The sequence below is a fragment of the Xenopus laevis genome, chromosome 4L (genome assembly GCF_017654675.1).
Source record: "Xenopus laevis strain J_2021 chromosome 4L, Xenopus_laevis_v10.1, whole genome shotgun sequence".
NCBI classification, from domain to species: Eukaryota; Metazoa; Chordata; class Amphibia; order Anura; family Pipidae; genus Xenopus; species Xenopus laevis.
The window spans coordinates 60,751,996-60,779,260 of NC_054377.1; the positions used below are offsets into that span (position 1 = coordinate 60,751,996).

Below are 27,265 nucleotides of genomic sequence, written 5' to 3' on the forward strand. Positions count from 1 at the left end.
TAATGGTATATATGGAGGAGTTCAATACAGTAGCTGCTGGGTCTGCTCTCTCTACACTCACATGCAACAATTATAGTGCAAATTGAACAACATGTTGCTTTAGCGGAGATGAATATTGCATGAGAAAAAATGGTTACTGTACACGCACATATAAATGCCTTTAATTGATTGCATTACAATTCAAATGATTCTTTACTCAACAACCTCTTGTTCTAGTGGCATTTTATTTTAACATGCTAAGGAAGGGGTAAAGACATTCAAGCAAGTGGTAAAGAGCAAAGCCAGCCCAGGGTTGAAAACATTTCACAGAGCATTTAATGGCAAATACAGTAGCTCAAAATAAGAATTAATGTTTGGTTTAAATAGCCAACAGCAGCAATTCATAAGTGCTTATCTCTAATTTAGTCTGTAGGGTCTTTCCAGTTCCTGCACACCAGCTATGCCTGAGTTGGCTCTAAAAATGTTCTTTCCAATTTCCAATTTCTATTGAAAAACATGTGAGCACCCCTCCAGGAGTGCCAAAGAGAGAGCTTGAAAGCTTTGCCCACTCATCATTGCCAGTGCTAGCGTCCATAGGCAGAGATTTCTCCATGGTGCAAGACTGCTGCTGTTCTTTCTAAAAGAAGAACACTGCATTCCCCTGAGAATGCAGTGCCACCTCCTGATAACCCTTAGGGCTCTTACTCACTGGCGTTCTGACCTGCGCTCCCCTGCGTTCCGTTTTTTGGCGTTCAGCCGCAGGGGAGCGCAGGAAGAGACGCATGTCATTATTTCAAATGGGGCTGTACTCACTCAGGCGCGTGTAGGCGCCGAACGCAGGTTGAGACGTAACATGCTGCATTTTTCCTGCGTTCGGCGCCTACACGCGCCTGAGTACAGCCCCATTTGAAATAATAACATGCGTCTATTCCTGCGCTCCCCTGCGGCTGAACGCCAAAAAACAGAACGCAGGGGAGCGCAGGTCAGAACGCCAGTGAGTAAGAGCCCTTATATATGTTTCATATGACATTGTTAGCCTTCACATTTGCTGACAAACAGTGGGGTAACTAGATGTTACTGATCCCCACAGCAAATTCAATTAAGGAACCCAAAACATCAGTAAGTTGACCCATTCTATCAAGATATATTGCAATTTCTCTTGAAATGAATTGATAGAAAAATAATTCTTACTGTGATATACTTGTAATTCTTAAACTGTTGAAAATGCTCATTAATTATGGCTTTACTGGGCCCCCTGCAACTGCAGGGTCTGCTTCCTGTGTAGTTACGCCCCTGCTGACAAACTTTATTATGCAAGTCTACAGGGTATATAACCCAGTATAAAGCATAAAAAACACCCATTACTGCTCATATAAAAGCACTTGTGGCTATGCACTATACCTAGAAATTATACGTAGAAATTGGAAATCCTTTATGTAGCACCGATTGGTGCAAATTAGTTCTGTTCTTACTGCATGTCATAGTGTAGACATTAAGGGGGTTATTTATCAAGGTTCGAATTTATCTGAGTATTTCTAAGTAAGAAATACAAGCAACTCCGTTTGGCCGAATGGACTTTATTTATGAAGAAAAAAACCCAAAAAAATATGGTCGGGCAAACTTCGGAGCTTTCCCCGAAAACTCCGAATTGTTTGTAGTTTCTGCGCAAACAACTTTGAAATCTACAAAAAAAAATCATAGTTTTTGAACTCATCAGATATCAGTTTTGGCATCAGCTCAGACACTGGGTCCTTCCCCATTGATTATACAGGACCTCGAGAGCTTTTAGATGCCGGGGTTTTGGATTCTGAGTTTTTAGACCATTGGACTTTAATAAATCCCGAAAAATTCATAGTTTTTTTTTCCTCCGAAAACCACAAATTATTCAAGGCTCGGATATTCGGACCTTGATAAATAACCCCCTAAGTACAGGATTCCGTTGTGTTATGCACCCACCGGCAACCCATTGTGTCTGGAACCACAAGTTAGAAGACAGATAGAGGGGATGCCTTTGTATCTCCCCTTACCCACCCCTCATGATTACAGTGCTGCACAATACAGCCTATTCTATATTATTGGGGGAGGGCAGAATTCTTTGTTATCAGTTGGAGACTTGCTGCTATTTGTTAAAATGCAGGACAGGGCAAAGTGCAAAAAAACCCTGTGATGGATAGTACCTGTTTTTAGCACTTTACACCCTCCCTGTACTTAATTAATGGCTTCTTATATGTAAATATGTTACTCCATGGGAAGTCTGACAATGTTTTATGTTCCTCAGCACATAAATATGAAAATAAAAAAAGGTAATCCATTTTTTTAACAAAGGGCAAGTATAGAATTTACACAATGGCATTTTCTTTAGCCGTATAAAAGAAAAACATCTTTTTTCCAAGAAATAAATATTTTATTTTTGACATTCTTTGCTACCTCCAAAACACAAGACCACAATATGGAACATAAAAGGTAAATACCACACAAATAAATGTTAAGAGTGCAATATACAAGCAGTTCTCACCCATCCTCCATGATTTGGGTTTTCTTAAAGCAGATGCCTCTTGTTGACCTGTCATTGGCAAACTTCAAAGCAGTGATTTTTATATTAAAAAGTGCATTGTGGAAATGCTAAGCAAGTGTGTAAATGCAATTACTGTTTCTAAGTGCAGAACAAACACACAGTTTAATTAGACACAATAAAACAGTTACCCCCATATGTGATGAACTGTAGTAAGTTTGGCCAGGTGCATAAACCCATAGCAACCAATAAGATGTTTGGGTTTAACCAGGTGACCATTAAATTCTACCTGCTGAATGGTTACTATGCTTTTAGTACATGATCCCATGCATTTCAGGATCTGTTGTGCATTTGCTATTCTGTCCGAAATTTTGAAAGTGACCAAGCTGGTTGCCATGCAGTCAGATTGTATAAGTAACATTATTTACATAGAGAGCAGCATTCCAAATGGGGCAAGTCACCTGAAGATCTGTGAGATCATTTTTGAAAATAAGCCGTTAATTGCAACAATGCAGTTTCCAACAGCAACCAAACCGCTAATAGATGGCTTCGGTTTACTAAAAGTTAAAAAAATCTGAATTGTTAATGAAAAAATATTTTTGACTGTTATCTTTTGGTTAGCGTCAATAAGATGACCATTTAACAACAACAGATATTAGCGTTATGAAATAAAAGATGTAAACGGAATAAAAATTGACAGAAACAAAAATGGAATATGGCATTTAACAACGTAATACATTATCCGTTACCCCGTTATCCAGAAAGCACCAGATTACGGGAAGGCCATCTCCCAATAGACTCCATTTTATACAAAAGATTTTTAAAGATTATTTCCTTTTTCTCTGTAATAATAAAGCAGAACCTTGTACTTGATCTCAACTAAGGTATAATTAATCCTTATTAGAGGCAACACAAGCCTGTTGCTTTTAATTAATGATAATTAAAATATTTTTTTAGTAGACTTAAGGTATGAAGATCCAAAGTATGGAAAGTCCCCTTATCCAGAAAACCCCAGGTCCCAATCATTCTCAATCAAGTCCCATACCTTTAATGCTCATTAGACAGATTAAATTGTGAACTTTAATTGCTTATTGCACATTTTAAGACTAATTTCAAGGTAATGTTATTTTGGAGCAAAATTACTTTTTGGAGCAAAATTACTTTTTCCAATTAAGAAATGTTTTTAAAAAAAATACGCTGCCTACTGATAGAGTTTCCAATACTGCATTATCTTATTTCTGTTGGCAGTTGAGACTCTACTGGGGTTAGTTAATTAAAGGTGCAATGTTTGCTACAGGTTTTGCCAGATCTAAATATTTTACCTGGGCAAACTTTGTGGCTTTTATTTGAGGCTATGTATTTGCAAAGGATATGTTAAACATGCAATAAGGAAAATGTATTTACACTGTGCAGATTCTTTTTGTTTAATGCAAGGTATTTCTATAGTATACTTGAATACTTTGAAAACAGTAGTAGTGGGATTAGAGGAGGTTTGATCAATCTGATGCTCCCAGGAAACCTAAAGAAGTATAGCGCATAATATTAATGTGTACTGAAGAATCCAAAAAGTGCCTGTTTCCTGCAACAAGTAAATAAGAGGCTACACACGATGTGATAAATAAGATTGTGTCCAATCAGCTTGGGAGAAAAAGTATTCCATGGAACAGTTAATGACTCACTAGGGGTCATTTATAACCAGTGGGCAAATTTGCACCTGGGCAATAACTTGCTTCCAGTGTCCAACTTGCAGCTGACTAAAATAAGCTAAACACCGATTGGTTGCTATGGGTTACTGCCCATGTGCAAATTTGCGCAGTGTTTATAAATGAGCCCCACTATGTTCTCTGACACATGTAGCATTTTCTGTTGCAGGAATTCACCACTAAATACTAGGAGCCAGTTGTACATGCTGCATTATATGCAGGTTACTGTCTTCATTCTGCCTATGCTGTTGGATTTTATATTGTAGGATTGTAGGAATAGCTGGAGACTAAACAAATCATGGAATTTCCCTTACCCCAAAATACTGTATATATAAACAGGACTTCAGTGAAGTACAGGTGGATCTATAGGGCAAACCTTGAGAATAATTTATAAACATGCTCACTAATAAGACATACCATCAACTTGGAAATCATTTTTCTTGCATACTGTTCTCATGTGTCCCTGTAACCAATCAATGTGTACAATGTACAAAACGGCACTAATATAAAGAAAGTGTTAATGAATATTTGTTGTTTATACTGCATTCAGTCCTCCCCCCCCCCCCGATTGTTAAAAAAAATACAAGTAGATTGGTCTTTGTTGAGCATTAATATATTTATATTTGCTTTTTTTATTAATCCTCCAAAAAACTTGGTGGTAGTGATAACAAAACTGGCCAGTTTCACTTCACTGAAAATTTTGCAAAATTGTGAAATTTCATCAACCACACATGGAGCCACTCTTTTTGCTTTTTTTTCCAAGTGCAGGTTTTGTTTTCTGGCAAAACAAAATGCAGGGAGAAGCTATAATACAGGTGCAGGATCTGTTATCTGGAAAACCCGTTATCCAGATAGCTCAGAATTATGGAAAGGCCAGCTCACATAGACCCCATTTTATCCAAATAATCCAAATTTTTAAAAATGATTTCCTTTTTCTCTGTAATAATAAAACAGTAGCTTGTACTCGATCCAAACTGTGATATAATTAATTCTTATTGGAGGCAAAACCAGCCTATTGGGTTTATTTAGGGGCAAATTCATCAAGGGTCGAATATCGAGGGTTAATTAACCCTCGATATTCGACTGGGGAATGGAAATCCTTCGACTTCGAATATCGAAGTCGAAGGATTTTGTGCAAATACTTCGATCGAACGATCGAAGGAATAATCGTTCGATCGAATGATTAAATCCTTCAAATCGAACGATTTGAAGGATTTTAATCCAACGATCGAAGGATTATCCTTCGACCAAAAAAAGATAGGCAAGCCTATGGGGACCTTCCTCATAGGCTAACATTGAGCTCGGTAGCTTTTAGGTGGCGAACTAGGGGGTCGAAGTTTTTTCTTAAAGAGACAGTTCTTCTACTATCGAATGGTCGAATAGTCGAACGATTTTTAGTTCGAATCCGTCGCGAATATTTCCTGTGTTTTTTTCCAGAGAAAAAAAATGCATTTTTTTTTCTGGCGACACATAATGCATAGAGAAATTGTAATAAGGCCACTGGCATATTTTACTGCTTTTTTTTCTGGCAAATAAAGTTTTTTTTTCCCCAGTGAAACAAAACAGGGTGAAATTCAAGCACAGATTAAAGGGAACAAAAACTTTTCAAGAGCTTTTTTATTTGTATGTTTCTCTATACATAGGCCTGCCAAACTGTTATCATTTCCACTCCAAGTCATACATATTTCTGGATTGGCATTCACACATGTGCCTCAGAACCCTGAACCTCCTGCTGCCAAATAAATGAAGTACAGAAATGTATACCACATTGCTCAAGGCAATAGATACATTTTTGCCCTGAACTTGATAGCAGTTTCTTGCTGAGCTTCAAGGTAGTACAAAAACACCTGAGGCTATACTGTATGTGAAACAATAATATGGTTTAAACAGCTTTTAAAATGTTGTTCCAGTTTATATACAAGGGTTGCTATTTCATGTTGATCCAGCTAGGCTAAATGATAGGGAGTCTATGTACATTACTGAAGAGGGCCTATATGAAAGGAGTATTTATTGTGTCTGGCAATTAATAAGAGACACTTGCTTAGAAGACTTATGTACATAATAGATTCTCTGACTTGGAACTATGTGAGATAAAAAACTAAAATTACACTGGTGATAGAGGTGCTAGCAATCTAAATTTGAATCTAGGTATTAGAATCTGTTGCCACACAGAAATAACTTTGGTTTTACTGGAGCCTTTTTTTATTTTACAGCTAAAAATTAAGTGCAACCCTTCATCTGAGGTATAAGGAACACGTAAACGTATAAAACATTAAAATGCTGCCAGACATCTGGCTGAATAAAAATATATATATATATATATCCATAACCACAACTGCCACAATATAACTAACAAATCCAAACAACTGTGCAACATGTACAATATATATAGGAATCTTTATCTATCAATTTTTTAAGTAACATTATTTTGCACACTGTTATGTTACCAATAGGAATAGAAGAGGTTTTTGGCCTTTTTCAGTTCAAACTACCCCTCCATTGCAATCAAATGTCTTCCTTAGCTTATGGCAGGGTTAGATAAATGAATTATTTTTGTAGCAGTCACCGTGCTACATTGTTTCAAAAACATCCCAAACAAGAAATTACCCGATTCTATCCGTTTTATCCCCTTTGAGCTCCCCTAGCATTATCAGCCAATTGATTCTGAACAGGAATGCCAAGAGTAAGGTCAGTTCCTGCTACTTCTCCCATAACACATTGCATAAAAACATTTCAGGGTGTGGTTTACAGTAACTCCTTGACCTCTGTCATTTTATCAATCTCCTCAATAATGGGTATGGTATGTTTTTTTAATTTAATAAAGAAAGTTCCCTGTCGGAAAGTGCAGTGGAGTCTTAAACTGGTCAGTTTGACTAATTTGGTTATTTACAAATAGATTAGATGACTGTTGATGACTGACCTGTAGATGACAAGCATTAAACGCCATACCTAAACTATTAGAGAATTAGTTATCGCAAGTGTAAGAGAGTTTAAGGTCGGTGTTCATATCAAAGCCCTGTATATATTTAATTTCTTGGACTATGTATAGCATATTAATGACCTATACCTTGAACCTTGCCTTTTTGCGACATCATTGGGCAACAATTTTATTATTTTTTTCGGACATTAATAAAAGTTTTTACTTGGAATACAGATTATTTCCCAGGTACACTGATATTCATGAAGGCACATAACATAGACTTGACAAGTTAAACGACACTGTAGTAGAGATCACCTTCAGGGCCTGCTTTATTGGTCTGTTTGGCAATTATATTTGTTTTCTCTAGAGTTGGCTTGTCCTTAGTATCCCCACCAGTATTGACACCATCTTTCACCATACTGTAACTTGTAGTTGTCATGTACATGCTTCTTCTTTGGGTCTCCTCATGCCCACACTTACATAGTCTCTTGAAGGCAGTACGGAACTTCTGAGACATAAGATTGTAGATGACAGGGTTGATGGCACTGTTGGCATAGACACAAATGCGGCAAAAAAGAAGGAACCAAGGATCTAGGTAAGGTTTGTCCATAAAGGAGTTGACCAAAACCAAGGTTCGGTAGGGCATCCAGAGAAGTGCAAACAAAACAACCACAACTGCCAACATTTTTGTTACCTGTAAGACATAATGACAAAGTTTATTTATGAAATGTATTTTCACTTTTTGTGTAGGTAAAAATATTGTTTAACATTCAAGCACAAAGTTGCTATGTCACTTCTGTTCTTATGAAGGAGGATCTACAGATCCAAGTATATACTCAAAGCTCTAATAAACCTTTGTAAGATATGTGTGTCAAAAGTGCACAATATCATGTGTATTTTACCAGCATTAGGATGGAGAAATAAGAAACTCCAGGGAAATGTGTAGTGCTTTAGCTAGTAAAGCTGTTGTAAGTGGTGAACCAGCTTAGTAAAAGCTGGATTATAGGTCCCTGGAGGGGATGGAAGAGAGCAGGGTGGGTTTCCATCCCTTGCTCCATGTAAGGGTTTTGCAGCTGCCAACTAAAGGCAGTTAGAAGTAATGAACTACAGGTATGTGGTAGTTAAAAGGAGGTGTGGAGCAACACCTCAGGGCTGCTTCCCCATAGAGACCTCCTGAAGTGGAGGAGGGAGAGGGGTCATGGAAAGGAGTGCTTGTGAGCACCTGGGAACAAAAGTGTGATTCCCCTGAGTTGGAGAAAGCTCCAAAGGTCTGAAGAGAGGACAAGAGAAACTGCTCCCAGGAGACAAGAGTGTCTCAAGTGTGCCCAGAGAGGATTCTGGGATTTGTGGTCCGCTGAAAGCCAGTAAGGGCTAAACTCAAACGTGAGCAAAGAGGACACCAGTGAGGGTGTGAAGCAGGACGTTTATGTGATTCCCCATGTGAAGCCAGTGGGCAGAAGAATTGTGTTTATTTGAAAATAAAAGCCAGTATAGCTGCAGTTTAAACGTGAAAGGCTGTGTCAGTGTCCATTTCTGTGTTCAAATCTGTGCCGTGGCCTTGGGTTTCGCTACCAGAAGCTCACACCTTCTAGAACACATCCATAGGACACAATCATTTTGTAGGTGCCATTATATGATATACTGTATATATATATATATTTACAGTTTATATATGAAAAATGGAAAAGCACCTTTATTAAACAATGGAAACATTTTTAAAAAAACTCATGAATTTAAAGGGTCCCTGAGAAAGCAGGTAGTGCATAGGGCCTGTTGATTTTTGAACACACCAAACCTAAAGGGATGATTTATTAAGCTGCAGATTTTTCTGACCAGGGTTTTAGACCCTAAAAAAAACAAAAAGTCATTGAAGAAAAGTGTGACTTTTTCAGGATTTATTATGCAACAAAAATCCCAAATATGAAAATACTCTGGCTGCAATCGAAAACATGTAGAAGTCAATGGCAGATGTTCCTTACAAAAACTGGAAAATCTCTCTTTGGGGTAAATTTATCAAAGAGTGAAGATAATAGTGAAGTTCCGCCACTAGAGTGAAATTCCGCCACTTTCCATTAATTTCTATGGGATTTTTAAAGGCGTATTTATCAAAGGGTGAACTTTCACCCATTGATAAATATGCCATTCAAAATCCCATAGAAATGAATTGTGAGCTGCGGAATTTCACTCTAGTGGCAGAACTTCACTCTTTGATAAATTTACCCCTTTGACTCTTGGTTTTAGAGGTTTTTGTAAATTTCTGACGCTGCCTTTTGTGCGACAATATGAAAAAGTCATTTTCCAGACTTTTCCAGTTCGGATTTTTTAATAAATTTCATGACATTCATGGTTTTAGAGAAAGTGAGTTTTGTTGTGGTTTCAAAACACCCTAAAACCACTAAAATTTGATAATTTAAAGGGATACTGTCATGGGAAAAAAAAATTTTTTCAAAATGAATCAGTTATTAGTGCTGCCCCAGCAGAATTCTGCACTGAAATCCATTTTTCAAAAGAGCAAACAGATTTTTTTATATTCAATTTTGAAATCTGACATGGGGCTAGACATATTGTCAATTTCCCAGCTGCCCCAAGTCATGTGACTTGTGCTCTGATAAACTTCAATCACTCTTTACTGCTGTACTGCAAGTTGGAGTGATATCACCCCCCTCCCTTTTCCCCCCCAGCAGCCAAACAAAAGAACAATGGGAAGGTAACCAGATAGCAGCTCCCTAACACAAGATAACAGCTGACTGGTAGATCTAAGAACAACACTCAATAGTAAAAACCCATGTCCCACTGAGACACATTCAGTTACATTGAGAAGGGAAAACAGCAGCCTGCCAGAAAGCATTTCTCTCCTAAAGTGCAGGCACAAGTCACATGACCAGGGGCAGCTGGGAAATTGACAAAATGTCTAGCCCCATGTCAGATTTCAAAATTGAATATAAAAAAAATCTGTTTGCTCTTTTGAGAAATTGATTTCAGTGCAGAATTCTGCTGGAGCAGCACTATTAACTGATTCATTTTGAAAAAAAATTTTTTTCCCATGACAGTATCCCTTTAATAAATAGGCCTTCACAGCTCTCATGGATTCTAGATATTGTAGCAGGTATTTGGGGGATTTCAGTGACCAGCATTTTGTACACATGGACACTATAGTTTTTTTTATAATAAATCTTGTCCTTGAGCCCCACTTTCTCATCAGGACTGGAGCAATGGGGATTGGTGCATCCCCAGTGTTTCTGAACCAATGTGGGTGTGGTTTTGTAGCACGCCGCCCCCTAAAATCCTGTTGCCATAGGCCCGGGCCTTGTTGACCTTTCCACAAATCCAGGCCTTTACCTCCCTACCTGGCCCCTGGTGCTGTCGCATGAAGTAAAGGGTATGTTGGGGCGGAGGGTGATTGTGGCTCGGGCAGTGGAGTCGGGATACTATGGAAGGGGGCATCCTGGATTTATGTTCTTTTTAAATTAGTGGAATTTTTATATTTTGTATTGTCTTTTGCAGTTTTTGGTTGTTCCCTGTTTATAGGAAATGTATTGTTCAGTGGAATGATACATGTGACTTGCTCTGTACTGGATTGAATAGGCAGGCGTTATTTTACATTTTAGTGCAAAGGCACACCACTGCAAACTTATACAAATATATGAATATTTGGAATATTTTATAGCACTCAGCAAATGCAATTTAGTATGTGTAGTCACGTAAAAATAATAAAACTGACATACAGAAAGAGTATATCTGGAAACAGTCTACTTTCTAATTACAGAGCACAGAACATCAATAGTAACCATGGCACTGAGCGTGTAGCATGAATACTGGGTTCTCCTCTACCTCTCAGCAAACTGTTTGATGTTGTCTTAATGGTGAGTCACAATTCATCTCTTATCTCCATTTCAAAAATGTTAGAGAGGGGAAACCCCCAATTAAATCCAGCAATTTTCAGCCTTTTATAAATCATTCATTTGTATTTCATGGGGAAATGTTTGCCGTGCACTGCAGTTTCAGCAGCCATTCCAAAGTGCTTCAGTGGGAGAGGGCAGTGAACCTGATAATATTATTTCACTGATTGCATGGTGTAACCCTTTATGTGCCAGGGATCATAAAATGTACAGTGCCATTTCAAGAAGCAGCATGCCACCAACATAGATTTTACAGTTCTCGGTTCCACATTGATCTATGCTGCAACGTGAAGTTCGGCAAGATCAAAGTGCCCTGGCATATAAAGGGTTAAATAGAATCAATGAGAGCCAGGCTACACATTCATTGTTATTGCTACTTTTTGTTACTCATCTTTCTAGTCAGGCCCTCTCCTATTCATAGTCCAGTCTCTTATTCAAATCAATTCATGATTGCCTATGAATATGATAAAATATGGTTAGCCCCCCACATAATGCCCCTGCTCTTGCCCAAATTAAATAAAACCATGGTTCTTCTCTTTTTAGGTATCTGGTAAGGCCACACCTGGAGTATGCAGTGCAGTTTTGAACTCCAGTCCCTAAGAGGGATATACAGGTAGATGAGCTGGAGAGAGTACAGAGACGTGCAACTAAACTGGTTAGAGGTGTGGAAGACTTAAATTATGAGGGTAGACTGTCAAGGTTGTTTTCTCTGGAAAAAAGGCCCTTACGAGGGGACATGAATACACTTTACAAGTACATTAGAGGACATTATAGACAAATAGCAGGGGACCTTTTTACCCATAAAGTGGATCACCGTACCAGAGGCCACCCCTTTAGACTAGATGAAAAGAACTTTCATTTGAAGCAACGTAGGTGGTTCTTCACAGTCAGGACAGTGAGGTTGTGGAATGCACTGCCGGGTGATGTTGTGATAGCTGATTCAGTTAATGCCTTTAAGAATGGCTTGGATGATTTCTTGGACAGACATAATATCAAAGGCTATTGGGATACTAAACTCTATAGTTAGTATAGATATGGGTATATATCATTTATGTGTAAGTAGGGGTGTGTGTATTGATGCTTTCATTTGGTTGAACTTGATGGGCTTTGACTTTTTTTAACCCAATTAAGTATGTAACTTAGCTGAGTTGGCTGCCCAATTTGATGATTCACTGCAGGAGCCTCAACATGCCAGCCATGCCATGTCTGAGCATCTGTACTCACCAGCTTTCTTTTGACTGGTAATGACGGTGCAGCACCACCCAGGAGCAGGCAAATGGTTAACATAGGGCCACATTTTGCACAACCCTGCATGCTTATTTTAGATGTTAGGGTCACTTTAAGCCTGCCAGTCCCATCAAGGAATATCACTTTAGTTATTCCTAGACACTGCATGCTGAAATAAAATTCCCTGTATATGAGACAGCCTAAATACCCCAATTAATTAGTCTGGTATGGGAGCCCTACTAAAAGCGACAGAAAGAATCAATCACCAACAAATGCAGACAGAAGGAGAGTTGCATAACTCTATGTACTACATCACAGCAATAGTGTAGCAGGAGGACTAAACAGTTCAATCAACCTGCCTGCTATGGACAAGCTGCTTTTGTAAATTTTGCCTGTCAATTCTGTTTAAAGGGGAAGGAAACCTAGTCGGCGCAAACCCCCCCCCCTCCCGTTTGTTGCCCACCCTCCTTCCTCCCCCCTGGCTTACCTGTCATTGATGACATCTTCTTCCACGCAATCTTCTTCTTGCTGTGAACGGCGTTTTGGCGCATGCGCAGTAGGATCATTTCGTCGGTACGGATCTACTGCGCATGCGCCAAAAGTCACGCGCATGCGCAGTAGATCGTACTGGCGAAACGATCCTACTGCGCATGCGCCGTTCACAGCAGGAAGAAGATCGCGTGGAAGAAGATGTCGTCGGTGAACTCAATGGACTGGACCTGCGCAGAAGGGTAAGTAACAAGTTAGGGGCATTTGCCCAGTGGGACAGGTATGCCAGGAGGGAGGAAGGAGGGTGGGCAACAAACGGGAGGGGGGGGTTTGCGCCGACTAGGTTTCCTTCCCCTTGCACCTGTTAGGCAAAAATATTTTCCCCAACAAAAGGTGCGGGCTAATAGAGCCGACACTCCAGATGGGGGTAACAGTAGTTTTTTTAAAAAAAAAATTACCCCTCACCAGTACTAGGAGGGAGCTCTCTGTACGAGCGGCCATTTTGTTTAGATCACATGAGCGACACACGCATGAGCATAATGAGCAAGTTACAGTATTTACTCATTAAGCAAATGTGTGTGCCCCAACATGGCCCCCGGTGCGGGCACCTTAGTGCTAGCGAGGGGGCAATTAAAAAAAAAGTTTGTACCCCCAATCGAAGTACGGGCTCTATTAGCCCGCACCTTTGGTTGGGGAAAATATTTTCGCCAAACAGTTCCCCTTTAATTAATTCAGTAAAACTCAAATTGTAGAGGTTCTAGAGGTATTCGTATTTTTTTTCGTATCTTTCAGGGTAATTTTCCGATCGCCATGACATCTGAATTTTTAGAGAAATTGAGTTTAGTCGTAGGTTCATACAACCACTAAAATCTGACCTTTGATAAAAATGGCTCCACAAGTTCCATTCAGGGCCGGAACTAGGGGTAGGCAGAAGAGGCAGCTGCCTAGGGCGCAATGATTGGGGGGTGCTGGGCAGCTACCTCTTCTGCCTACTCCTAGACCAGACCTGGCACTAGACTTATGCGCAAGAATGGCCTGAGCGATGATACCGCGCATGCACACAAGTGGGATGTGGGGCAAGCTGGTCGGCTGGACTGCCGGCCATTACCGATGAGTAATTACCCAGTTGCAAGTAGAGCAATGAAAATGAAAAAAATGGTTGCCATCATTTACTGCCCTGGTGCAAATGTGTCCAATACTGATAAATGAGCCAGAACAGGTTTTCAGGGGTCTGTTTTCCTTTAAAGGGGTTGTTCACCTTCCAAACACTTTTTTCAATTCAGTTGTTTTGAGATTGTTCCCCAGAAATAAAGACTTTTTTCAATTACTTTCCATTATTTATTTTTGAAATTTTTTCCAAAATCTAAGTTTAAAGGTGAATGTTCGTGTCTCTGGTGTTTGAGTCTGGCAGCTCAGTAATTCAGGTGCAGATTCTGAACTGTTACAATTTTGCAACCTTGAGTTGATACATTTCTCAGCAGCATCTCTGGAGTATTAACAACTATTGTATCAATTCTAACAGCTGCCTGTAATGAAACTCGAGGACTCTGCTCAGCAGGGACAAAGATAAGAAATGTATCAACTAAATGTATTAATTTAGAACAGTTTACCCCTCCCAGAGCTGCTTCAGAAGGAGAGAAATGACACTTTACACTTCAATATTAAAAAAACCGTCACACATAGAAAATAGAAAGTCATTGGAAAAAGTCAGTATTTCTGGTGATCTATCTGAAACCAACTAGTTGTTTGAAGGTGAACAACCCCTTTAAGAGTTATGAGTTACACACTGCTGTAGTTGGAGACACAACCAGAGTTAGATCAATATTTATGCTTGTTTCTGTGTCTTTTCTAATTCCCGCTGGACATATTACTGGATATTCTGTTGTGGCTGACCCCTTGTGAACCAATTTTTTTAGCGGATCAGCTAAATGTTTACAGAGATTTGCTTACGGGCTGACCTGGAAGCACCGCTGCAGCAACCCGTCTCTTCCGTCACACAACTTATCCCTAGTCAGCAGTGGAAATGTTTAACTAGTTGTATTAGACACAATCAAAACTTATCTTGTTCTTTGCAAACTGCAGAGAAACATGTCATACCATATATTACATTGAAAATTTATTATATACTGTATAATAAAATATAATAGAAATTGAATTCTTTTGATGCATTTTACTATAGATTGTTTGTAACACAGCATTGCAAACAAACATTTAGGGGGTTATTTACTAAACCTCAAATTTATCTGGTCTGGCTTTTTGGGGCAAAAACTACATTTTTTCTGTAAAAAAATTTTTATACCCCGATGGAGCAAAAAGCCCTAATCAGAAAATCATATCAGAACAGTCGAGGTCACGTATAAGTTTATGGGAGATGTCCCTATCCCAATTTTAAGATATCATGGTTTGCGCTGGGTCTAGCTCGATAATCAGATATATTTGGAGTCTTCCAGCAAATAACCGAATAAATCAAGCGATTCAGTGCCAGACCCAAGGCCCTTGCCCTTGATCACTCCCCCCCCATTCCATACACAGGTAAAGTGACAAGACCGGGGGGTGTTTGCTGAAGAATAAGAAAATAAATCTTTTCTTGGCTGTACTAGTTGTCTATGTGTTTCCATTTTAAAGTTCAGTCAAAAGCTGATGAAAGTCTGTTTTTTATCCTTATGGCAGTAACTTTCAAGCTGGTTCTGAAGCCATAACAAATTATGCAGTTTATCATTTTGAGGAGCACAAAAAAAAAACCGTAGATCATGATTGTTCCATGTGGCTTACTTGTTGAGCTACTCAGCTTTCTATTAGAATGTCTAAAAAAAGATGGGTACAGGTAGCAGGAGACTATGAGGGTGCTTTCCATGTGATCAACTACTGGGTTGGAAGGGAAGTCAAGTGGTTTCTGGTGAACTTTTGACTTACTGCTTATTTTTCACAAATCCCAGCAAACTTTTGCATTTAGGTGCATCCAGTCATTGCTAGGTTCCATTTATCCAGACTTATCTGTTCTGACTCCAGCTTTTAGGTGTTTCTATATATACAAATAATTGTGGTATCCCATACTATAGCATCTGTATTTTACCCTATTAATGCCAATATTAGCTTACATTATAAGGTTAATTTATTACCTGGAACTGATATTGGCTAGAAATTACCTCTCAATGGTACAGAACCTATAGCATATATTTTAGTCTAGCATCCGGATGATCTAATTGCAGATTGGTTGGCCTTTGCATCAACTAAGCAAAAGGACGCAAGTTTTATGTGATACCTGAAATCACAATGACACATTTCCTAAATTTTGGGGCCCATTCATTAAGTTCGAGTGAAGGAATAGAAGAAAAAATGCTTCGAATTTCGAAGTGTTTTTTTGGCTACTTCGACCATCCAATGGGCTACTTCGACCTTCGACTACGACTTCGAATTGAACGATTCGAACTAAAAATCGTTCGACTATTCAACCATTTGATAGTCGAAGTACTGTCTCTTTAAGAAAAAACTTCGATCCCCTAGTTCACCACCTAAAAGCTACCGAACTCAATGTTAGCCTATGGGGAAGGTCCACATAGGCTTGCCTAACTTTTTTTGGTCGAAGGATAATCCTTCGATCGTTGGATTAAAATCCTTCAAATCGTTCGATTCGAAGGATATAATCGTTCGAACGATTATTCCTTCGATCGTTTGATTGAAGTATTTGCGCAAAATCCTTCGACTTCGATATTCGAAGTCGAAGGATTTTCATTCCCCAGTTGAATATCGAGGGTTAATTAACCCTCGATATTCGATCCTTGATGAATTTGCCCCTTTGTGTGTTCTAAATATACTGGGTTCATTATAAATCTGTTCTGCAATTGCCTAAATAAGTATCCATACAGTATGTGCTATGCCTATTCTTTCAAACGATATATTTGGTAAAGTAAAGAGCTGTCTGTTCAGAATGTTACAACTCTGTATTAATAATGTATTATATATTGTGTAGAATTGTCTGTTTTATGCTCAGATCAATCGGACCACCTCTTAATAATGTTATTCATTTAAGTCAAGAAATAAAAGAGTAAAATAATCCATTCCCCCAGCAGGAGTGTGTGACACATCATTTCTCATCCTCTACAAAGCAACATCTCTTCTGCAGGTGTCTTTATTCCTCCTTTTAATAAACAGTACAGTGACAGATAGAGAAGAGGGGCAATTTGTAATGAATGTCTGACTTACTGCAAGGAAATCCTATTTCTGTTCTATTAATGCTGGCTGCTTGTAATCTCAGTGTTGTACAAACATTCGGCTCAACACCTCTGAGGTCAGCCTGGCCTGCAAGGCAGCTTGTCATGTGCCCCCAGGGATCATGACAGTCTAATGATTTCTAACCTTTGCCTGAGGCTATCACAGCTGCAATTTAAGCCATCACTCACATTCTACTTCATGAAAATTGCACTCCATGGATATATAGGTGATTGACCGCTAAATTATAATATCTTCATATTGAAGACTCCACAAGAACTCTTCCAATTAAAGATTCCTCAGGCTCATGCTGCTGTTTTGGCCTTTTTTTATACACCTTATATGTAAGAAATGATTATTTTTGCATTATTCAAAGACAAAATATAACCTGCTTCAATCTATATTTGGATGAATGCCTATGAGAAGGAACTGTCCTGTCTGTGGTATCCTTCATCTATTTCAACAACAAGACATGTTAATAAACATAGTGGTATTTTATAAACATACTAAAATATATGTATATATATAATAAGCTTAGACATGGTGCACAAGGACAAACAAAAAACAATGCCTGTGTGCTGGTTAAAGACAACAATAGTAATAATCAAAAAGAAAACCGCACCAAACAGGTCTTTATATGAAAAAAACAAAAAGGTTTTATTTGATCAACGTTTCGGCTCAACAGCTGGAGCCATCTTCAGGAACTAAAAAACACACACATATATATATATATATATATATATATATATATATATATATATATATATATATACAGTGTATATATATATATATATATTAAAATAATATGGCATTAAAACTGCATTTTAAAATTCACCTGTACTTTTAGTTAGGGCAGTAACATGTTCCATTCTCTTGGACTGCAATGTAATAGTCTTCTCCTTTTATTATGCAAACGAACATGCTTTAAAACAAGTTATTGTATTGTCAACTCTAATCATACTGTTCACTTTGAAAGGCCAATAAACATAATTGGAAAAGAAACAATATCACTGCATGCATGGCATGTAAACCAGGCAATACAAAAATGACTTTGCTGTTTAACCTATTCCCTGCTAGAAATACAGAGAGAATTTAGTGATAAATTACATTGCCTAGGTGACCCTTCTGCCCCTTCTTTCATCATATAATTCCTTAATTTCTTGGAAAATACCTGTTACACAGCTCAATGATTTCCAAAACCTACCTTTAGGTTACCTACACCTTTTCCTCTAGCATTTTCAAACCTATTTAAGGGGACATACTTACTCCAATTTTTGGTTAACAGCTGCTTGAAAATATGTTTGAAGCTTTTTGAATTTGGATGTTCCCTTTTCCCTCCATGTCTGAGCCCGATAAGCTTGGAAATGAATCTTTAAATGTATCACTTCAAGTCATGTGCTATTCTCTTAATTGCAAAAGGGCTGAATGCTCTAACTGAAGTGTTGAAATGTAATTAATTGCAAACAGTGAAAAAAAACTGGTGTGTGCTGATGTCACACAAGATTAATGAATTTTATACAGGCTCAATTTCTAAATGCATCTAATACATTTATAATCAATATTATTAAGTATGCATTTAGGAGGGATGTTTGATCAAGGTACAAACTATATAAGTACCTGCTACATAGTTAAGTTGGGTTCATAAAGACCATAGTCCATCAAGTTCAAACCCTCCAAATGATCCTCAGTGCACATACAAACATACATACACTCATACCAACCTTTATATACATTCACACAAACTATATAGCAATATCAATACTAATTGTAGATGTTAGTATTACTATGGCCTTGGATATTATATCTGTCCAAGAAATCATCCAAGCCATTCTTAAAGGCATTAACAGGATCAGCCATCACAACATCACCCGGCAGTGCATTCCACAACCTCACTGTCCTCACTGTGAAGAACCCCCTACGTTGCTTCAAGAAGCCAGAAGGGGATTGCTCCATGGTGCTCACTGGTATAACCCCGGGTCAGTGCAGTTTTCTGCTGATAGGAGCACTGGCCCGGGATTTCAGGTAAGTCAATACATTCACTTGGGGGTGCCTAACATTTGGAACCCCCAAGTGGTAAACAACTTTCCTTCTCCTTTTATGTCCTCTAATGTACTTAAAGAATAATCATGTTCCCTTGCATGAGTCACTCCCGAGATTGCAGATGGCGGGTGCTTTCATATATAACAGGATGATGAGAATTGTGCTGCTCTTATACATTGGATGTTCTGTTTTGCAGTTACATAGCTGGATGGTGATCACTCCATTGTTCTGATATACCGGTCTCTCTGTTATTAAATGTAAGTCTCTCAACCCATGCCACTGGCATTACGGCATACAGGAGAGTTTCTCAGAATTGCATTTCATTCATATTCATTGTAAAGGGGATGCAAGATAATTTTTATGCCGATATTACAATTGTAGAGGATATTGTTAGCCCTTTAGTGGCTTTCCCATAATTAGCTAAATATATGGTAATGTTCTAGCACATAAATTTAACTGCCTAATAATAGCAAGGATAATAGAGAACAGGTCAAACTGTACAGAGAATATTCCAGCCCCAAATGATATGCTAATTGATCTGTGCAGCTGGATACAATAGGCTGACATCATTACTTATGTTACATTTCATCTTATGGTTGTTCATGCTAAAAAAGTGTAATATCTTTTTTTTAAATTATGACTTTATTCATACAGGTATGGTATCTCTTTTACAGAAACCTGTTAACCCAAAAGCTTCATTATATACAGATAATTCTAATTTGTTAAAATTACTTCCATCCTCTCTGTAATATTAAAGCATTAAAGGAGAAGGGAAATTAAAATCATTGCTTAATTTAGCACCCCCAGTGATTTACTCTTTCCTTCTCCATTAAGGTGATCCAAATTACAGAAAGACCCCTTATCCTTATCTGAAAAACTTCAGGTCTTTTGGGATAATAGATCCTATACCTGTATAATTAAGAAGTTTGTTATGCGGAAAATTCTTAATGATTGCTTAACTTCCTGTAGGAAAGGAGCATGTCTCCAAATGACCATGGCTGCACACTCCAAAAAACACCATCTTCAATAATTATGCACAATGTAATTGAAATGTAAATTACATGTAAAACTAAAATAAAACTAAAGTATGATGTTTTATTGAGTGCACATCAATATTTAAAATGGCAAAAATGGTTTCAAGGAAATTAAAGGACAAGTTAATAGGTCTGCAGCACTCTTGCTCAGAAATAAAACAAATTGCTAATATGGGTATCTTCCAAGAATATTGTAAAGGCTAAAGAATGCTCCTCCTAGACTCTTGTATGTAAGGAACAGCATATTAACTTTGAAGAGACGTGGTGGCATTTCCTGTTTCCTATAATGATACAATTATTATTATTAAGCATCCAACATTACATTTATTTGGATAGACTTTAATGAAACCTCCTGTTGGGGTTTTACGCAGTTCCTATAAATCTGTCACCATCACTTTTAGGTTGTAATACCATATACAGTTGTACTGTTAATTACCTATTAAAAAAACCCTTTCTAAATTTTTTATAGAGATCACCAATCTTTATATACTAACCTTTAATTCCTGAAAAATGCTGCTCTGTTTGGCATCTTTCTGATACATTTTAAGACTTCATAAAAGATCAGTTTTATCTGGTTTTGATAAAATTGAAGGATTGTGGGATTACCTGTTTTCTGGAGCTCAGGGCCCCCTTTGTTTTCAGACGATTGCTTGGCTTGTTGCCTTCTGTCTCTGATTCGTTTTTTTCTTTGGAACTTTTCTCTCTCCAGCGCTCAGTTGTGCTCTCAGGGTGCTGGGGAATGGGACTGAGGAACAAAATCCTGCCAATCAGACCATAAAGGATGGTGGCTACAAGCAGTGGTGTGACGTAGAATATTGCAAAGTCAGCTAAATAGATTGGCAAGTAGAGGTTTCTGGAGACCTTGTAACCACACTCAACTTGTTGACTCTTGTTTACATGGATATCCACCAGAAAGAACCAAAACATACAGTAAATTGAAGTAAAGATCCAAACAATGGCAATAATACGTTTAGCCCGGGATACAGTGCAGACAGTCTTTGCTCTCATAGGATGGCAAATCGCAATGTATCTATGAAATAAAATTACATATGTTACGTGATTGTCTGAACCAAATTTACTTATTAATCCCATATGTTTCTTAAAAGATGATAAAAATTGCGTTTTCTTTATTTAACGCAAATGCGGTTTAAATTCAAGGCAGCAATGTAATAATGTAACTTTTAAATTGACCGTCATTTTTTATCTGTTATAGTTTTTGAATTGTTGGTCTTGACTCTTTTCAGCTTTCAAATGTAGGTCCTTGACCCCCATATAAGGCTACACGTATTGCTATTGCTATTTTGTATTACTCATCTCTCTATTTAGGCCTCTCCTATTCATATTCCAGTCTCTTATTCAAAGCAATTAATGGTTGCTAGGGTAATTTGGACCCTAGCCACCAGATTGCTGAAATTGCAAACAGGAGAGCTGCTGAATAAAAAGCTAAATAACTCAGTCATAAATAATAAAAAAAATGAAGGACAATTGCAAATTGTCTCACAATATCACTCTCTGCATCATACTAAAAGTTAATTGAAAGGTGAAACCCCCCTTTAATTCATAAGTGAAATATTATTGATCCTTGATCCCCAAATATACATACAACATGGGGGTTATTTATCAAAATCCGGAAATATCTCATTATTTTCTGAAATATACTCCAACCAAATCCGCAAGCGCAAATCCAAATACATTTGCCCTAAGAATTCCAGAAATAACTCGAAAAAACGCATGAAAATTGTACAAAATTTGAATTGTACAAATTTTTCGGATGTTCCTCCCAAAAACTTTTTGGATTGTTGGCCAAAAACCACAAAAACTTTAGATTATTTCATGAAACACAGGGCAGATCAGGATATCATCAGGATTTCTACTATTGACTTATATACAACCTCGGCAGGCCTGTGTTGCCGAATTTTTGGATTCTGACTTTTTCCATCCTCAGGGTATAATAAACCCCCAAAAAATTCGAGTTTTTTTTTTACTAAAAATTTGGGTTTTATAGTAAATAAAACTCAATTTTTTTGCATTTTTTGGCTTTCGGACTTTAATAAATAACTAAATAACCCCTATATGTCAGGTGTCAGCAAACCCATCAGTCTAAACTGGTTATTATCGAAACAACTGACCGCACACAGGGCGAATTAGGTTGAGGAGGGAGAATTCGACAGAAACACCTGCTTCCATAAGGGGTAGCATTTGGCATCAGCAGTGACCACCACCATGCAAAAGTAACCATCTATACTTCTTAAAGCCCAAGAGGTGGGACAAAGGATATGGAACTTATATAGCCAGCCCTTTAACAGTCACTGTAAAACAGTTGGTGGGATCCTATTATGCCATATGAAATAGTTTAAATATTAGTGGAATAATGTAAAATATTACATTGTGGAGATGTCAGGGACTAGTGTTAGCCAGCAGTGTTAACCCAAGTTGCTTAAAGGGATTCTGTCACGATGTTGTTTTTATTTATATATTACACTGTTTACAAAGCAAATATTTCACTCTACAATATAAAATTTAATTCCTGAACCAGTAAGTGTATTTTTTTTTAAATTTATAATATTGGTGTGTAGGCCAGGTTGTGTAGTCTGATCATGTTCTTTCAGAAAGAGCCAGTACTTTAGGATGGAAGTGCTTTCTGGCAGGCTGTTGTTTCTCCTACTCAATGTAACTTAATGTGTCGCAGTGTGATCTGGATTTTACTATTGAGTGCTGATTTTAGATCTACCAGGGAGCTGCTATCTTGTGTTAGGGAGCTGTTACCTTCCCATTGTTCTGTTTTTAGGCTGCTGGGGGGGGAGCGAGGGAGGGGGATGATATCACTGCAACTTGCAGTTCAGCAGTAGAGAGTGATATTTATCACAGCACAAATTACATGACTGGGGGCAACTGGGAAACTGACATTATGTCTAGCCCCATGTCAGATTTCAAAATTAAATCTGTTTTCTCTTTTGAGAAACGGATTTCAGTGCCGAATTCTGCTGGAGCAGCACTATTAACTGATGCATTTTGAAAAAAATATGTTTTCTCATGACAGTATCCCTTTAATGTCTAGAAACCCTATCTCATGGATGAAGAAAAATAAAAACATGTTTGCTTATAATAGTTTTTTTCTTTTTTATAGAAAACATTTGCCAGCAAATTGTATTATTTTATTTCAATGTTTTGTATTAGTGTTCTGGTTTTTTTTTAAAAAAAATTATAATTACCTCTCCACGGTGAATGCTGTGATAGAACATGATGAGGCGTTGATTCCCAGATACTGGAAATAAGTTATTCCCAGGCAGCCAGCATGCCCATAAATCCATGTACCTGCCAAACTGTCTGATACATTGGGCAATCCAGCGGCTACCAAGACCATTAGATCAGCCACTGCCAGGCTAACTAAGTAACAGTTTGTTGGGGTTCTCATATCCCGAGTGGTGAACACAACCAGAACCACCATGATGTTTCCAATTATTCCTATGCCACATATAAACAAAACAAGGAAAACAGAGATGGCTTTGTACTCATTCATGCTAAAAACGATGTCATGGTTAGCCAAGGAGATGTTAGTGGGGCTGTCAAATTTGCTACTATTTTCCATTTTGCTGAAACTGTTATATTTGAATAATGCTCAGGAGGTTTTTTTGGGTTTTTTTTACTGTTGAAAATGCTTCATTGCACAGTGTTGTCTGGGAAGGTCATGCTTCATGATGAGACTTGAATGCATTTTTCCAAAAATGCCTGTAATATGAGCACATGGCACAAGGTCCAACAGACTCCAATCCGAAAACTGTAATAATCTTGGGAAAAAAAAGATATATAAATAGATGGCGAATTCACATTACAAAAGGTGTAACATTTTTTATGATTAAAAGTACAAAGTGCCATAATGACATTTTTTACCGTATCATCATCTTAATGGAGAACTAAAGCTTAACTAACGAAGTAGCCTATAAACGTTGTACATTATGTATTGGGCTTCTGTACCAGCCCAAGGCAACCATAGCCTTTTAGCAGTAAAGATCTGTGCCTCTGAAAATTCCCCAGTAGCTCCCCATCTTCTTTTCTGCTGATTCACTGCACTTGCTCTGTGCTGCTGTCACTCACTGAGCTTAGGGACCCACTTACAATATACAGTACACATAGAATAGAAATGTCACAATATAAGACTCAGTAATTAATACAGATAATTATTACATGGCAGCACAGAAACCAGCCCAACTAACATCAGAATTTAATAATCAGCCCCGTAGCATTAGCTTATATTACAGTCCACCCTCATTTTCTGCTTGATAATTTGTGATGACCCCTAAGCTTAGCTTCTCAACAGCTGCTCAGAGGCACTGAGCATGTGAGTGTCGCAGACACTTTCCAAGATGGTGACCCCCTGTGATAAGTTTGAAGTCCTGGATCATTGCTGCTATTGAGAGGCTGAAACTTTAGGCTGGTGCAATAAGTTCAGTTTCTAAAATATGACATTTTAACCATATTAATTTTTTAGGGTTTAGCTCTCCTTTAAATCTTTATTATTGCAACACCTTTCTAATAGAAAAACTAGATGCTGTCTGTGTTCCAATCTATACTTCTATTTATACTAGCTTTCCAGTCTATCAGGCTAATGTCTGACCTGAGATTTCTTATTTATCTCTTGTATCCCTACAGACATGCCAACTCGCACAGATTTTTTACCATCCCCATCAACCTCTGAGTCATCCCTTCCCAGCCTGCCCTCTGATCCCACATTAATGGCAACTCCTAACATTGAAAAAACAACATCACACCAAAAATCCTTAAAAAGAGGCAGTACTCGGCAAAGAAGGGAGCACAATGAGGGAGTTATGGCCAGTGATATAATTGTGCATGGTTGAAATGTAGCGATACAGGGCCAAGCTGCACCCAATGGGTAAAGGTATCACTGTATCTGAAACATATATTTATGAATGTAATACTGTACCTAGTTTTGCATAACTATGGCATACATAACAGCACATTTCCTTACTATTACTTCACCTATTAAGTACCTTAATTATCAAAACGCTCCCTCGTTCTCTTTTGGACTAATACAGGAATCAACAAAAATGAATATCACCATTTCTTATTCCCTTCATTTTATACAAACAGGTTCTCTCTCCAGCAGAGGACAGTAAAAATCTACATTAACCAATAAGAGGGGCATTTTGTTGGGTTTGTATACAGCTATAAAAAGTTTGAGGTTGCTGTCTAATATGTTAAGAGCTGCATGTTATATTTTTAATTTAAAATAAAAAAAAAACGTTCTTAACAATATGAAAATTCCTTATTTCTCTTAAATAAAACAGTATGTTTCTTGCTTACGGTTCAAGTCAGCAGTCAAACTGTTTTTAAGCAAAAGGCATTAGGCTTTGTCAGCTGAATTTATATAAATAATTAATAATATTGGTGTGCTTTCCACCTATAAGGGCAGTGGCACACGGGAAGATTTGTCACCCGTGATTTTTTATGCGCAGCTGCAGGAAACAAATCTCCCAAAAATGCCTCCCCATTGCCAATAATTGCAATTGATGGCTGTACACCTAACTTATCGCACAATCACCCGAAGTTGCCTCCGCAGGAAACTTTAGATGATTTAGCGATATGTTGGGCATACTGGCAGCAATTTCAATTATTGGCAATGGAGAGACATTTTCTGGGGATCTGTCGTCCACAGTCGCACATACACAATTTCTGGTGACAAATCTGCCAGTAGGGGCTACCTTTAGGTTTAGCTACCACAAGGTTAAGACACATTCCCTAGGGCGTTCCCATTAAGATAATGGACTCAAAGCAATGATGAAACTGTGGATTCTGGCAAATGTGGGCTGCTATAAGATGCCATAGACAGTCACTATTTATTGTCCATAACAGGTGGCTGCAAACAAAATATGGTTTGCAAAGGTAATAAACATAATAATTGGGATTCACGTCAACAACAAAGCTGGAGATACTATTGCAGAAAAAGACTTTTCAGCAAACAGTGACATTGTTAATTATTTGTTTTACCTCTCTGTGTCATTCATTTATTGTTAAACCCAGAGCAAAATGACCCACGATGAAAGGAAATGACAGTAGGCAGAAACTGAGCCAGAAGAGTTGGGCTTGATGAACTTCAAAGAAAGAAACCATAAAAGCAAGTGAAAGAGTTTGGCAGCTACTACAGATATACTGTAAAATAGCATTCCTCTAGCAATGACATCCAAAAAAATGAAATTCCATACAGAAGGATACTGTTAAAAGGTTAACTGGGTCTCAGTAACAGACAGGGGATGGCCGCTGAAGATAAAAAGATTGTAGGCTGCTTAAAATGGTTTGCAGACAGAGAAGGCATCACAAAAGGCAGATGAAAAGAAAGCATGGCCCAGCAAGTAGAATGAGATTAGTGGTTATGAGTGGAGTTAGTTACAGTAAAGATAAAATCCAATGGGATTACTGGGAGAGTCTGAATTATCTAGAGGCTGAGGAGGCTGAATCGTCCAATATTAACAGAAAAAGGGTGATATGGCCATCAGTTTGCTGAGAAGGGCTTTCAAAGAGGAACACCAATGGGGGACAGCTTACTATGTTATCAATGGGAGCATAGTAAATGCAGAGGAATAGTTCAGGGTTTTATACTTATTTAATTGCATTTTAGTATTTCTACATATTCTTCAATGCTACTGTACTGCTACTGTACTGCTTCTGCCAACATAGATCTAAAAGCCAACCACAGATTTCCCACTTTTGTACCTGTGCTTGCTTTCATAAATAAACCCTATAGAGTGGTGATATTTTCCATTTGGTGGAATCCAGCCAATCTGCCTACATTAAGCAACAATATTTATGATAACATATAATTTATTTATGATACCAGATTTATTGTAGAATTTTTAATCTTAAATGTCATTAGTTAACATTCAGCTTGTGACTCAGTTGTAACAGGTCCAAGAGATAATTTGTATTAAAGATAGGCTGTATTATTACCATTTGCATTCTGCCCATTATGTTCGCCCACTGACAAGTTTCACTAAAAGATATTGCCAGTAACTCAGCCTAGAAATTAAGCTAATTGAGACCTAAGTATAATACAGCACACAACTATAATAATTTAGGAGGAGGGGGTTGTCATTTTACTTGTGTGTTTTCCAGTACTTTGCTTTGCTAAATCCAGCGCTTTCTTGTCCTAGGTAGTTTTGACATTTATTGTCAGATACATTTTCTATAAATGTTAATACTCTCTTGAGAAATTCTGAACAAAGGGAGAAATTATGTTC

At 37.9% G+C, this 27,265-nt stretch overlaps 1 protein-coding gene across 2 annotated transcripts in view; it reads right to left on the bottom strand.

The window, feature by feature from the left end:
* Positions 1-5,793: 5,793 nt before the first annotated feature.
* trhr2.L (thyrotropin releasing hormone receptor 2 L homeolog) overlaps positions 5,794-27,265 on the bottom strand; it is a 31,975-nt gene continuing 10,503 nt past the window's right edge. The window contains exons 2-4 of one of the 2 annotated variants that reach the window (XM_041589119.1): positions 23,225-23,800; positions 20,619-21,042; positions 5,794-7,808 (exon numbers count right to left, since the gene is read on the bottom strand). In XM_041589119.1, the coding sequence (XP_041445053.1) occupies positions 7,404-7,808; positions 20,619-21,042; positions 23,225-23,601 (1,206 nt within the window). In that variant the 5' untranslated portion in view covers positions 23,602-23,800 and the 3' untranslated portion in view covers positions 5,794-7,403. 2 annotated transcript variants of the gene reach the window in all.